The following is a 14,494-nucleotide window of genomic DNA, read 5'->3' as shown; positions in this document are numbered from 1 at the left end:
GTATATCTACGCAAAGAAAAAGACTGACACACAAACATTCACAGTGGCTTTATTGACACTGGTGAGAAAATGCAAACAACCTAAATGTTCCACATCAAATGAAGAGGTACACCGTGGAACACCTGAAAATGAATACTATCCCCACAGTAAAAAGGAGCAAACTGCTAATACATGAATAAATCTCAAAACTTTATGTGGAGTATAAGAAGCCAAACTGTGGTCTCCAAACTGTGCACTAAATAACCTCAGGCCCTACAGTAAAACTCACAGGTATGCCACAAATAGTTTAAGCCTTTAGGGAAACAGAGCAATAATGGTGAAAGACCATGCAAACTACTTCTACTGAGTTCTCTGACCCAGTGGAATTGTTAGGTATTCTTTGGGAGTGAAAGACATGTACCATATCTTGATTGCGATGGTGGGTAAAATCACTACCCATCAAATCTATCACACACTTAAAATGGGTGAGTTTTTACTGTATATAAATAATACTTCTATAAGCTTTATTTTTAAATAAAAATCTCCTCTTCAAAAGTTAAGGACACACATTTTTTAAAATGTTCTTTCTCAGGGCACTTGGGCATTTTGCACCTCAAAGCCGGAGGTATGTGACAGTTATCATGTAGCTGTCCCCACCGTCACTGCAAAGACTCACAAGTCATACTCAGTAAACGTTTCTTCATTAAGTCCCTAATTTTCCTCACAGTGATAATGTTTCCACAAGAAAATGAGAACTGAAACCGAATTCCAAACTTGCTACATAATTATCTTTTTATGAGACCAACTTTTATTTCAGTAAGTTAATTTTCAGCATTTACAAGTATTTATGAAGCTCTTCTCTGTTACTGCCTCAGGATTCTAGTCACTGAATAAGGTTTCAGATTAAAATTTTAAAAGCTCCTAGCCCTCTAATAATACTGAGGGTCCCAAATGCTATGTGGAATAGTCAAATTCACACACAAATCTCATGAAACATATGTTGAGATTAAGCTTTTCTTGGGCCTCTGCAATTATTTAGCAGACAGGTCTGCAAAAACATTCACTGCCCACTCATGTTAATAAAGTTTTATTGGCACTTGGCCATTGCCAGTTATTTACATATTACCTATGGCTGCTTTCCAGCTCTGCTACTACAACAGAGCTGGGCAGTTGCCAAAGAGACTAAAGCCCACAAGGCTGAAAGTATTTGCTCACACAGCCCTTTACAGATAGTGTGCTGAACGCTGATCTACAAAATATCTTCCCCAAACAACGTGATGAACCAGGCAAAATAGAGAGGAAAAAACAGGAGGAAACCACACACGACTAAGCAATGACATGCAGCCTATGACACAGGAGGGAAGTTTACTGTCTCAAATGCAATTTTCAAACAACCCCATTGCTTTAGACAAAGTGTACAGGTGCAGCAGCGTCAAGTGTCTGGGTTGTGTCTGGCTCAGAAATCTTCTGTGAATCGTAATGACCAATTGCTCTAAGCTTCTTAGAAAAAGCATCCAGCTTTCCTTCTTAAACACTTCCTGAATGTCTCAACCCATGAACTTAAAGTCAGGAGGGAAGAAATGAAGTAGAGATGGCCTTCCTTGTCCCCCTTCTCTTCACATGAGTGCTAAGGATTGGATTTGGACAAGTGTCCCCCAAAAGCCCAGGTGTTAAACACTTGGTGGCCAGCCTGTGGCACAATTGTGAGGTGGTGGAACCTTTAAGAGGTGGGACCTACTGAGAGGAAGTGGCCTTTGAGTATACTGGGACCCCAGCCTCTTCTCTCTTTGCTTCGGGGCTGCTATGAGGTGAACAGCTTTTTCTGCCATGCATTCCCACCACGACGTGCTGACCCACCACAACCCCTAAAGCAATAGGCCAACCATGGATCAAAACCACCAACCTTCTCTCTCTTATGTTGATTATCTCAGGTATTCTGTTACAGCGACAGAGAGGTGACTAACACAATGGGTTTGAAAACTGATGCTTTTTCCTATCTGACTTTCACCAGGTTTTTGGTAAATTACAAATGTTTCCTTTTTCTTCCTTTTCCCTCACAGTCATCTCTTTATTTAAAGGGACTCTCCCTTTTTACATACATGTAAGTCTCAGACTGTTTCATGTAGTGAGCAAAACATAGCTCCAAGCAAAAAAAAATTTTTTTCTAAATACTTTTGCATAAGCTGACCTAGGTTAGAGAGAGCAGTGAGAACTCAGGACTACGTGAAACATAAAAACTAAGCTTGGAGCCTGCAAATACTTACTTAGCATTTTGAAACAGGAACTACTATACACAATCTGCAACTAGATGTTCCTGTCACTACAGTTTTTAAATGATGATATATATGCTCTAAATTGAGCAAGCGCTTCATACAGTCTTGGAGCAGAAGAACAAAAGAGTTATCCTGTTATCACGGTCTTGTCAGTGCCACAAAGGACTTGAAGAAACATTTCACCAAAGAATGGCCGGGAAGTACATGAAAACATGTTCAACATAACATTTAGGGAGATGCCAATCAAAACCACAATGAGAGACCACTCACACCCACTGAAATGGCACTGTCAAACAGAAAATAACAAGTGTGGATGAGGATAGAGAGAAATTGGAAGTTGTGTTCATTGCTAGTGACAATATAAAACGTTGTAGCACTATGGGAAACACTACAGCAGTTCTTAAAAAATTAGTAGTAGAGGTCAGGTGCAGTGGCACATGCTATAATCCCAGCTATGCAGGAGACAGAAATGGGAGGATTGCAATCTGGGACCAGACCAGACAAACAAGTTAGTAAGATTCTGTCTCAAAAACAGGCCTAGTGAAGTGGTGTATGGCTGTAATCCTAGCCATTCAGGAGGAGGAAGTAGGAGGATCACATTCTGAGGCTGGTCTGGGAAAAAACATGAGCCCTCATCTGAAAAATAACTAAATCAAAAGAGAGTTTCAGGAGTAGCTCAAGTGTTAGAGCACTTGCCTAACCAAGCCCAAGGCCCTGAGTTCAAAACCCCTGTACTGCTAAAAAGAAATTAATAATAGAATTATTCAGCAATTCTACTTCAAAAGAATTGAAAGTGGGGTTTTGAAAAGGTATTTATATACCATGTTCATAGCAGCATTGTTCACAATAGCTAAACACAGAACTACTCAAGGGTCCGCTGATGCATGACAAATGGCTAACAAAATGTTATGCATACAGTGGAACATTATTCAGCTTTTAAAGAAAGTTCTGGCATATTCCATAGCATAGAGGAACCTCACAGTCATAAAAAAAAACACACTATATGACTCCACTTATATTTAGAATTGTCAAATTCATAGACACACAGAAGGCAGAATGAGGGGTGTCTGACAAGACCAGGAAGATGGCAGAGTGAGCAGTTACCGTTTGGTCCATGGGTACAGAGTTGCACTTTTGGAAGATGAAGGGTTCTCATGGAGCTGGCTGGGTGGAGACAGTGGCACCACATTCTGACTGTACTTAATACGACTGCAATGCACACTTACAATGGTTAAGATGGTTAAAAACGGTTAGTAAAAGAATGAAAAATAAAAAGAAAGCAATGCGGAAGAGGACTTGCATCCAGAATGCATAAAGAATTCTTATGATGCAAGAACAGAACACAAATAACCCAATAAAAACATGCAAAAGGTTTAAATGGACACTGTACAAAAGACATAATCACTACTCACATGAAAGGATGCTCAATATCATTAGTCATCGAGAAAATGCAAATTAAAGCCATGCAACGTACCAAGTGTTGGCCTACACTGCTGTCCTTCATGGCTCCGCTGATGTGTGGAAAGATGAATCCAGTTTATGACGACAAAAGGCCCATGAGCGACTGCCCAAGACTGAAATGAAGAGGACTGACTGGGAAGGAGCGACAGTACTGATTTATAATCTTGATTGTGGTGGTGGTTACACATGGCGTAAACTTCTCACAACTCGCTTGACAGTATATTTTAGATGTGCATTTTATTTTATATAAGTTGTATGCCAGTAAAAATATTAAATTATCCTTCAGGGATTTCATATCAAAAGATTTTTAAAAACAAAGCAGGAAGCCTGTTTGTCCTACTTTCTCTTACAGCCCCCTCCTTCTACAGCCTCACACAAAATTCCATATGATATCAACTTTCTCTTCTCCCCCTCCCGAGTACCAGACGTTTTCATATTTTAGAAAGCTTTTTCTCTGATCTAACACAGTGCAAACTAAGCAAAATATACACACCAGACTTGTTTGATGTTCAGCTCTGTACATGTGAAAGACAGACTTTAATTCAATCACCTGGTAACACTTAAAAAGATAAATGCTATTAAGAAATGGAAATAGTATTGACAAACCAGGGCACTAAATTTATGAGGCCAATAAACCTCTTTCCAGCAGGTACTATCATCTTGGAAACAAATTGACATTATAGATTTTCCTCTGAAGAAAATTAAACCAGGGGAAAAAAGAAAGAATAAAGAGAAATAAAGGTTGTAAGTTTTGATGCAAAGATTATCTAAGAAAAAGAAAAACTTATTTCTTCTCAAATCATACCAATATCTGCAGTTAAAGATAAAATTATTAATTCCAAGTGTGAAGAAAATGTGATCTACATGAAAGCTGAAATTGTAATGTTTGTGCATTTGAAAGCTGCCATGTGAACGGGCTGACTGCCTCTGTAACGTGCTATTGCAGAAAGACCACTGGGATAGAAGTCAGATATCTTAGTTCTGGTCGCAACTCTGCAGGGTATGAATCACACGTTGCATTAAAACTCAATTTCTTATGTCTGCCAGATCATTCTCCGCCCCTCACAAGCTTGCTCTGCAGCTCTGACAGCTGCAAACAGACCATGAAAACCATAAAGCCACTATTGATCAAAGGCCATACTATTTCTTCCTATAAACTAATAGGTTCAAACAACTTAATGCATTACTGATTGCACATATCAGTGGGAAACTCTCCCCATATCCTTCTAACATAAACCCAGGCAGCAACAACCACCTGGTTGAATCCAACTATTCCTAAGAAATAAAGAACATCTCATTTCATCTGGTGTTAAAGTAGGAGATCCGAAACCTCCAGTGTCTGTGCCCAACCTTCCCAGGTGAGCTCTGATGTCAGCTCAAAATAAGCACAGTAAGTGGAAGAAAACGTTAAAAGATTGGATTCAAGCCCACTGGTGTTTGGCTGTATCTTCTCTCAGCTCTAGTACATGAATGACAGAAGACACGTATGTGTGCATGGCATCACTCCTAAAGGATGGTTGCTCTTTACAACACGCGTCCATGCTCTGTCCAGTTCTCCATTGTCAAGAGACTCCAGGGAGGAATGAGATCCCTCACTACCTTCTGCACCATCCCGTTCAATTCTCAAGGACTGGACAGCCGTCATATTACCAGCAACTCAGGGGTCCTGTGAGGACACCTACACAGGAGAGCACAGTGTCCCTCGATTGCTATGACCACACAGTCTCTCTAAGTGGACTACCATTTCCTAAGCACCCCTTCAGGAACAATGTTAGCCAGTGGATGCTACTGGTACTCAGACCCTCTGCCCACCCCATAAACCCACCCCATTACATTTCCACTACAACTCAATCTGCCCGGAAGCCTGAGTTCCTGACATGCCTTGCCTCGTGTGGTAAGCATGCTCTAAAAAGATGGTGGAAAAACTGACACTTTAAAACGTCCCCTTAACATGCAACACCCCTGAAAAACGCTGAAAATACTGAAGAAAGTCGGTGGAGAGCACGTGTTGAGCACGTGCAACGCCCTGAGTTCCATCAAAAAAATAAATAAATGCGTGGACACTTCCTCCTGCTCTGTCATAGGATGAAGCCATCAAATACATTGCTCCCCTGAACCGAGCACACAGAACACAAGTGGCTGTGTTTGCTGGCAATGACATCGGGGGACAGTCAAGTTGAGGACCTTATCTCAGAAATGGTACCACTGGGGCCTAAATGGTTTCAGGGAGCTCACTCCAGGCTGCAGAGGCTGATCAGGAGTAAGGGGGCCCTGCCTCTCTGCTCGTCATGGCTCCATGAAGCCCCCAGCCCCCACCCCATTTTACAACACAGCACCCTGAATTCTCTACATGCTGAACAGGAAGAAAGCTTTGCTCGCTCTCCTCGCTCTTCTCCCAGAAAGAACCGGCCCTTACGCTGCTCTATACTTTTGTGAACTATGTCAACCTATTTTAGAAACTACGTGAAGTTTTGCATAAAAATAAAAAACAAGAAGGCTGCGTGTTGTGTATCAGTACTAGAAACATACCCCATCCTGGTCTCAACAGACGAGGGGTTAAAAATAATCAAAGCAAAAGCATGACACAAAGCGACAAGCAGCGGGCATACAGAGCACCAACAGGTTTTTCCTTTCATTCCATTATTGAAGGCCCTGCACCACTTGACGTGGGTTTTAAGGGGCAGCCCTAAAGGGAGAAGTAGAACTACACCCCCATACTTTCTGAGAGGCTGCAATTTCAGACAGCTAATTTTAGACGCTAACTGCCTCTGAACACAGTGAATCACAAGTTCAAAGTGCCTGGAACACGTGTGTAAATCCCTCTAGGAGGCCACCTCACCTCGCAGCCCTGCTGACAGGCATGGAGGGACCAGTTCTCGAGCATCACTGGGGAACAACTCAGGGCTGCAGAACTGCAGTCTTGGCCCTGGTCTCCAGAACCAGTTTCCTTGACTGGTTTCCTTGAGGGGTGAGCACATCAAAGTTTGAGAAGCACCTGCAAGGCCTAGTACAGGACACTGCCTCGTGGCCTTCCCTGTCACCTCTTCACTTCCTCACTTGTGTAGCAATGCTGACTTACAGATCACCATGATTGTAATCAATAGGAAAACAAGAAGGAAGATGTGTGGTTTACATAGAAGAATGTGAGAAAGTGGGGTGGGCGGAGGTCTGCTTGAGAAAGAAGGAAAGAGAAAAGTGAACAGCAGTCAGGGCACAAATAGACAGGCAAGGAAGGACAAGGGAGGAGGCAGGGGATAAGGTTGGTCATTTCTGTCTGCACTTTACCCTGTGCCTTATCTCCACCCCCACAAACACCAACCAACTCACTCAGGTAGGAAATGAAAGACTGGTATTTCTTTTTCTTTCTTTTCTTTTTTTTTTTTGTGGTACTGGGGTTTGAACTCAGGGCCTCACACTTGTAGGCAGGAGCTCTCCCTCTTCAGCCACTACCAATGCTTTGTGTTGGAAATTCTTTTTTTTTTTTTTTTTTGCAGCACTGGGTTTTGAACTCAGGGCCTCTACCTTGAGCCACTCCACCAGCCCTCTTTTAGTGATGGATTTTTTTTCAAGATAGGGTCTCTCAAATTATTTGACCTGACTGGCTTGGAACCGCAATCCTCCTGATCTCTGCCTTCTGAGTAACTAGGATTACAGGCCTGAGCCACTGAGCCTGGCTTGTGTTGGGTATTTTTGAGATAAGGTCTCACAAACTATTTGCCAGGGCTGCCTTCAAACCATGATCCTCCTGATCTCTGCCTTCTGAGTAGCTAGGATTACAGGTGTGAGCCACCGGCGCCCAGCTGAGACTGCCATTTCTATTAAATATACATTCACACTAAAGTCAGTGATAACGGACCCAAAACGGAAAGACAGAACTGAAAAATTACCTATTTTAGCATTCTCTGAAGCAGAATTGCATACTGAAAAAGGACAAAATATAAACAGCAAAAAGCTATTTTATAAGTGATTGTAAGATCGATTTAATAGAATTAAAAATGTATTCTTCTCCGGGGCTCTAACTGCACAGATGTCACACTGAAAGACATGGATCCACAGCCTCTAACCCTGAGGTCAGGCAGCCTGGGCCTGGAGCACCAGCCCTTTCACTGCCCATCACAGGAGCCCCGGGGCAAGTGTTTCAATCTCAGCCTTGGCATCTAAAGAACCCAGAGCAACCAGCCAAGAGACTCCAAGGTCCTTCTACATCAGACTACAGCTGCATGTCACTAAGTCAAGTAATCCTGTCCCAGAGCCACCATTTCTCTTAAACACAGGGAAAAAAGACTCACAGATGCTCTCACCAGATGCAGGCTTCAAACGTGTCATTTGCTCATTTTAGGAAATAGTACAGCCTTCTTCAAAATATGATTCTATTCATAGTTAACCAGTTTTCTTTACAAAAATACAAATAAAATATGCACTGACACATCGCTGCTACCAGTGTTTAAAATTAGCCTCACTTTTGCATGGGCTTCTTATCTGAGAAGATCTGAAACCCCAGGATGTAGGTGCTACAACTGCAGAGACAGGGCTGGCTGCTGGCCACCTACTCTGTCACAAGCTGGGGGGGGGGCTCACGCAAGGGCAGGCGTCTACTTTCCGATGCCTCCCTCTCAGATCATCTCCCACAAGCTGCCCATCACACTCCGTGCCTGACCCTTCCTGTGTTTCCTCAAAGTGCAAATCGCTGTCTACGTATTGGATTATGACCTTCCTCTCTCCAACTAAATGTCCACCTCCAGGAGTGCAGGACACTGTCTGTCCCCATGCATCCCAGCCCCTCCAACAGTGCCTGCATATAGGCCTACTCCATAACCACTGGGCAAGAGGCAAGTTCAAGGTTGTTAATGCTACATTTTTTTTAAGGCTCAAATACAATAGGTGTAACAAAGCAATTTTGGAGCAAAGACATAACAATAGCAACAAACAAAAACAAAAGAAGGAAAAAGAACTCGGTTAAAACAAGAGAGAAACTATGAGGTTATATAAAATGGACTAAACTGTAACTGCTCTCAGTATTTTGGCATTTTTTTTGTTTTTTGGTTTTTTGGGTTTTTTTTTTAAGTACTGGGGTTTGGACTCAGGGCTTAGCGCTTGCTAAGCAGGTGCTCTACCACTTAAACCACTCCACCAGCCCTTCTTCAGTATTTTGAATGAAAATATGTTCCTTCCCCCTTAAAGCTAGAGAGAGAAATTTAAATTGGCCTGCTCTCATTTCTATGCAAAGAAAGCGAAATCAGGTAAATTTAAAAAGAAACATTCATTTTAACTGTCATTGTTTATCAGACTTAACTAACTGAACAATAGTTGTTTTCTAGGTAAGTTTGTAAAAAAGTTAGAAGCAGTCACATAAAAAATTAGAAACTGGGACTGGGTGCAGCTTAGCAGTAGAGTATATGTTTATGATGTGTGAGGCCCTAGATTTAATGTCCAGCACACGCACACACAAATTAACAATTTTTAAAAAACTACTTTCACGGCGAATAACTAATATTGGTAAAATGACAACTGATCTACTTATGACCCAGCAAAAAATCCAGAAATGTTACTAAATAATTCTTTGTAGTAATATCAGCATGGTTGTACAGCAGGCCAGGGAGCAGAGACCACATCTGGGTGCACACTTGGTTACTGCCAGATCAGGAACAAAAGATCGTGATGACATCTGTGTGGCTGCCCAGAAACAGGCTCAATTAGACACCCACAGTCTCATTACAATGCCTATTATAAGACCCTCCTGCTAGGCCCACGTGCTTCTGGGATGTGTTCTCCCAAATGGCCTTTTCTTGTCTCTATCCTGAATTTTTCTTTGCCTGACTTAGAAATTCCATATCTTAAGTTTAGTGTTGCCCTGAGACTTACTGGCAGAAGCATGCTTCTCTCCATGGAAACACATTTGAGAAGACTGAATGAAACAAAACCAGCTTTTTCACAACTAATAGAAAACTAAACAGGATCCACAATCCACTTCAGATGTGCCCTCAAAACCCGCTCCTCTCCCTTTCTAACCCAGCCCAGTAAATAGCAACTCCATCATTCTGGGTCTCAGGACATCATAATGTCTCTCTTTAGTTTTTTGTCTTCAAGCCCAAAACCAATCCAACAGCAAGCCTTTTAGCTCGGCCTTCCAAACAGATCTAGAATATGACCATTCTCCCCAACTCCACTCCTATGCAGTCCAAAGGTATCAGGGGTTCTTGCCTGCAAGTCTTCTACCCCACCTCTGGCTTTTGCCCTAGCCTACTTACCACACACACACAGTGGGGTTTTCCAAAAACATTTAATTTAAAATGTTCTCAAGCTGGGCATGGTGCTTCATGCCTGTAATCCCATCACTCATGGGGCTGGAAGAGTGGCTCAAGTGGTGGAGTGCCCGCCTGCCAAGCTCAAGGTCCTGAGTTCAACATCCAGTATCACCAGAAAAAAAAAAAAAGAGGATGATAAGTTGAGGGCCAGGCTGGGTTATATAGTGAGACCCTATCTCAAACCACAACAAAAATATACAGAAATGTTCTCAACTGTTGGCTTCCCAACCCTCACCTGTGGGGCTGGCACCTTTGAGATCATTTGTCCTTCCCCCCATGCTTACAGCTTTCTTACTGTGCCTCACACTAAGAACACTACAGTCTCGGGGCCTTTGTCATTATCTCTGACTCAAATGTTCTTCCCTGGATCACAGCATTTTTCACTCCCTTACTTCATTCATGGCTCTACCCAATCATTACTGGATGGACAGGTTTTTCCTTGGCTGCTTTATCTGAAACAGCATTCCCTCTATCACTCTGTCTGTCTCTTCCCTACTAGAATTAAAACCCAAGAAAGCAGTGACTTCCTTGTGTGTCTACAATGGCCTCTGATACACCGTGGAACTCAGATGTGGGCTGAAGTTATGAATGAATTTATTATTCATCGGTTATATGCTAATGCAATGAATATTTGTTGGATGGATGGATGGATGGATGGACCTCCAACCACACTCAGCAGCAGTAGAAGTATATTAGATTTGTCACGGAAATCCTTTATCAAATGAGGCTAACTCTAATGATTTAAAAAAAAAGGTGGGAGTAAAAACAGGGAGGAACATATACTACTAATGGAAAACATAAAATAATATACTCTTCTTGAAAGGCAACTGAGTGAGAGCAGTTAAGAACCTAAGACTACACTGTTAGAGACAATGTCTCTAGGTTGCTTAAGTTGAGGCACAACGTGCAAGCAAAGGCACTGACAGTTTTTACTTGGGATTATCTTTTCAAGAAGGTTTGAATAGTGATCAACCTTGAAAGAGTCTCTCTGGAGCAGAAGGTAGATTTGGTAATGCCCAGAATAACACTCTCTCCCTCCAGGAAACTGGTCAGGCTGGACTACATCCACTGTAAGAGATGTAGGATTCCTAAACTCAGGTTCAACTGTGAAGCACACCCAGGACACAGCTTCCACCTAAGCCCCTCCGTGTCAGCCCTGTGGGACACGCAGGGCAAAAGAAGCTGAAGCAAACATTAAGCTCAAGCTGCCTGCAACACCATGAGTCATCTGCCCTGATCCTGCCTTTGCCCACATCCCCACACTGTGGCAGGCCAATTTACTAGCACGAAAGTAAGGTTCACGGCCACCTACAAGCTGCCTGAACAAGGGTCCCCTCATTGCATACCTATCAACCAATCTATCAGTGAGCTCTTTGCACTTACTACACACTCACAAAGTGTGTCTTCACTAACTAAAATCCAGCCTTACCATACAAGGTGAAAGACCATTTCTCTACCTCCCTTACTTCAAATAGTGTGTGTGTAGGGTCAAGTCAGTGAGCAATGATATATTCTGCCTAGATCTTGCAATGTGCATGCTGACAATTTGTTCTAAGACAATATTCCTGGTATGCACTAAGACTACAATATGATGTTTTTGGGATTTTTTGTGGTTTTGTGTTTTTTGGTGGGGACGGTGGTGCTGAGGTTTGAACTTAGGGCCTCATGCTTCCTAGACAATTATTTTACCACTTGAGCCACACCCCTCCAGTCTTTTATGCTCTAAGTTTATTTTGCAGCTAGGGTCTCATGCTTTTGCCTGGACCCAGTGTCAGACTGCAATCCTCTCCCTCTACCTCCTGAGTAGTTGAGATTGTAAGCATGGGCCGGCTCACCCTGACCAGGATGGTGATTTTCAAATGGTAAATTAGATAAGGAACACACTTAGCCAATAATGTAGGGCTGGTTAGATTAAGGCACAGACTTGCAAGAGAATACAAATGCTGATTTAAAAAAAAAAAAAAGATAATGCTTTAGAGGAATAAAGATGGAGTTTAAATTTTAAGAACCATGCAACAAAGTGATATCCATGGTTATCTCTGGAAAGTGAGATTGCAAGTGATTTTTATTTTCTTTCTAATGCTATATGCTGACAATAAACATCTTTTGCTTTCATAATAATTAAAATAAAACTGCTATTTAAAAAATTGACTTCTCTGGCCCATAAACAGAAGCTCCATATACCAACAGTAGGGAAAAACCACATGAGCTCAGAGGCAATTCACTACCCAAATCATAGTGGACTGAATATATGTTACAACACAAACAGAAGCACTGGGGACCGACTCCCTGAAAGGGGAAGTCACAGGGTTTTTGTTCTTTGTTTCCAATGCACTAGTTAGAACACCTTGAGATTAAGATTCTCAGAAACAGAAAGGGTTTATTTAGATCATAGAAAAATATGAGCCAGAATAGGAATTCATGATTGATGAGGCAGATAGAGGTTATATACTAAGAAATAAAAGCAACAAGGCTGGGCATGGTGGCTCATGCTTATAATCCCAGCTACTCAACAGGCAGAGGTAGGAAGATCAGGTCCAAGGCCTACCAGGCAAAAGCACAAGACCCTACTTAAAAAACTAAATGCAACAGGACTGGAAGCATGGCTCAAGTGGTAGAGATTCTGCCTAGCAAGGGTGAGACCCTGCATTCAATCCCCTCCCCGTCACACACAAAAAGCAAGAAATACAAACAACCAACATCCTGCTGAAGGCACCTCTTTCCATGTTTATAAACCAATGCTGCAGCAAATTCCTCGCACATTGGACACCTTCCAAAAATGTTTATTAACTAAACTTTCTCCTTATCATAAATGCTGAAAGGAAGACTTGATTCCTCACCATTTCCAACAACGGGCACTTGACGCGAGCTCAGTGGCTGAAGCCATGCTCTTCCCACACATCCAGTGCGTGGAGGCACACACGGCTGGACAGACTGACCACGCTGATGCTCACAATGCAGACATAGAGGCAGGGGAGCTTGGCATGAGCAAGTAACAAACAAGCCCCTGTTTGGGGCTAAGGCTCCCCATCCTAAAATAGACAGTGAGGAAAGACAAAACACAACCTAGACACAGGATGACTAGGGTGCTGGGGACCCCCAGGGACACTTGGGGACATCACTTCCTGTACTGCACTGGCCCATCCTTTGAGCTGTGCCCAGTGGGAGTGGAAACCGAAGCCCACGTCCTGCAGAGCTCTCATCTTCAGTCATTTCTACAACATTTATCACAACAGCATCTTCAAAGAGAGGATCGTGGTGGCCCCAATTACACACAGCTGAACCCATGACAGCCATTTCAAGGGAGTGAATCTACTTTACATCTTATAATGACCCAGCGAGCCTTCAAAATAAAGAAAAAAAAACCTCCACTTTCTTATTCTTGTCTGTCACAAGCCAAGGAATAAAAGCGAAAGCCATCAGTACAAAGAGACATATGCTTATCAGCAAAGGGGGCTCGTGGGGACCCCCAAGAAACCCCTCATTGCTCAACCTAAAACAGGAATAGTAAAATATTGACTGAGAAGACAAGGAGCCCTCTGACCAGTACCACAGCTGGTGGTTATTTTGAAACAATAAGTAACTTATTCAACAGAGAAGGGACAGAGATTTTACTCTCCACAAAACAATGTGTACAAGCAAGCCACCAGCCTGCAGGCGACTTCACACAGAGGAATTAAATTTATGAGCACAGCACCACTTCCATTCAGGCTCCTGAGCCTGCTTCCCCACACAAAACTAGTTTGGAAAAAAGTGGTTAAGTCGAGTTATTGTTGTTTTTTTTTTTTTAATTTTGTTTTTTCTGGAGGTAGGACAGGGATTTGCTTCCGATTTCAAACCACCATTGTGCTTACTTTTCTTTTAAGTTGCTAAGTGACTGAATTTGCCACTTCCTTCCAATATCCCAGGAAAGGTACAGAGCTGAAAGAACGGCGTAGTGGGATAAGTAGCTCTGAAGGTTCAAGTTCACGGGCTTCTAGTCCTTCACCAGCCTGGATACACAGGCCTGTGCGCACACACATATGCGCTCTACACCTGCTAGAAGAATGTGGGGTTGTCAGAGAGATGTTTGTCCAGCCTCTCATTCATACCTTTACAGTTCCCTCACTCTCTGGGCACCAAGGAAGCTCCCAGGGGGCCCCGAATGCATCCTGGGTGTCCTGGTCCAGAGATATGCAGCCAAGGTGGCTGCTTCACTGTGGTCAAAGGAAACTCTGCTTTTGTATAAATAATCCATTCCTTTGCCTAAGCTGCAAACAGGTAAGGGAAGATAAGCTTTGCTTTCTAGCAATGGCAAAAGTTATCTCCTTTCCCTTCCTCTCAAGGAGAACCAAATCCTGGGAGACGGTTTATCACTTAAAGCCTCATTGCCTAGTGTGATCCAGGGAAAATTCCAGTTGGAGAAAATGTACTTTCTTTTGTATACTCTGAGACAAAAAGCATCTAGGTTTCCAAAGAAGCTACTAGACATTCTAC

The 14,494-nt window shown here is 42.6% G+C and overlaps 1 protein-coding gene across 6 annotated transcripts in view; it reads right to left on the bottom strand.

The window, feature by feature from the left end:
* Mfhas1 (multifunctional ROCO family signaling regulator 1) overlaps positions 1-14,494 on the bottom strand; it is a 90,131-nt gene that overhangs the window by 35,626 nt on the left and 40,011 nt on the right. Inside the window, exon 2 of one of the 6 annotated variants that reach the window (XM_074054703.1) lies at positions 34-10,107. The exons of the other annotated variants lie outside the window; for them this stretch is intronic. Coding sequence (XP_073910804.1) covers positions 10,100-10,107 — 8 coding nt within the window. The 3' untranslated portion in view covers positions 34-10,099. Of the gene's footprint in view, positions 1-33; positions 10,108-14,494 lie in introns of those variants that run through there. 6 annotated transcript variants of the gene reach the window in all.

This window comes from Castor canadensis, chromosome 14 (genome assembly GCF_047511655.1).
Source record: "Castor canadensis chromosome 14, mCasCan1.hap1v2, whole genome shotgun sequence".
NCBI lineage: Eukaryota > Metazoa > Chordata > Mammalia > Rodentia > Castoridae > Castor > Castor canadensis.
This window is presented reverse-complemented; position numbering and strand designations above follow the sequence as displayed.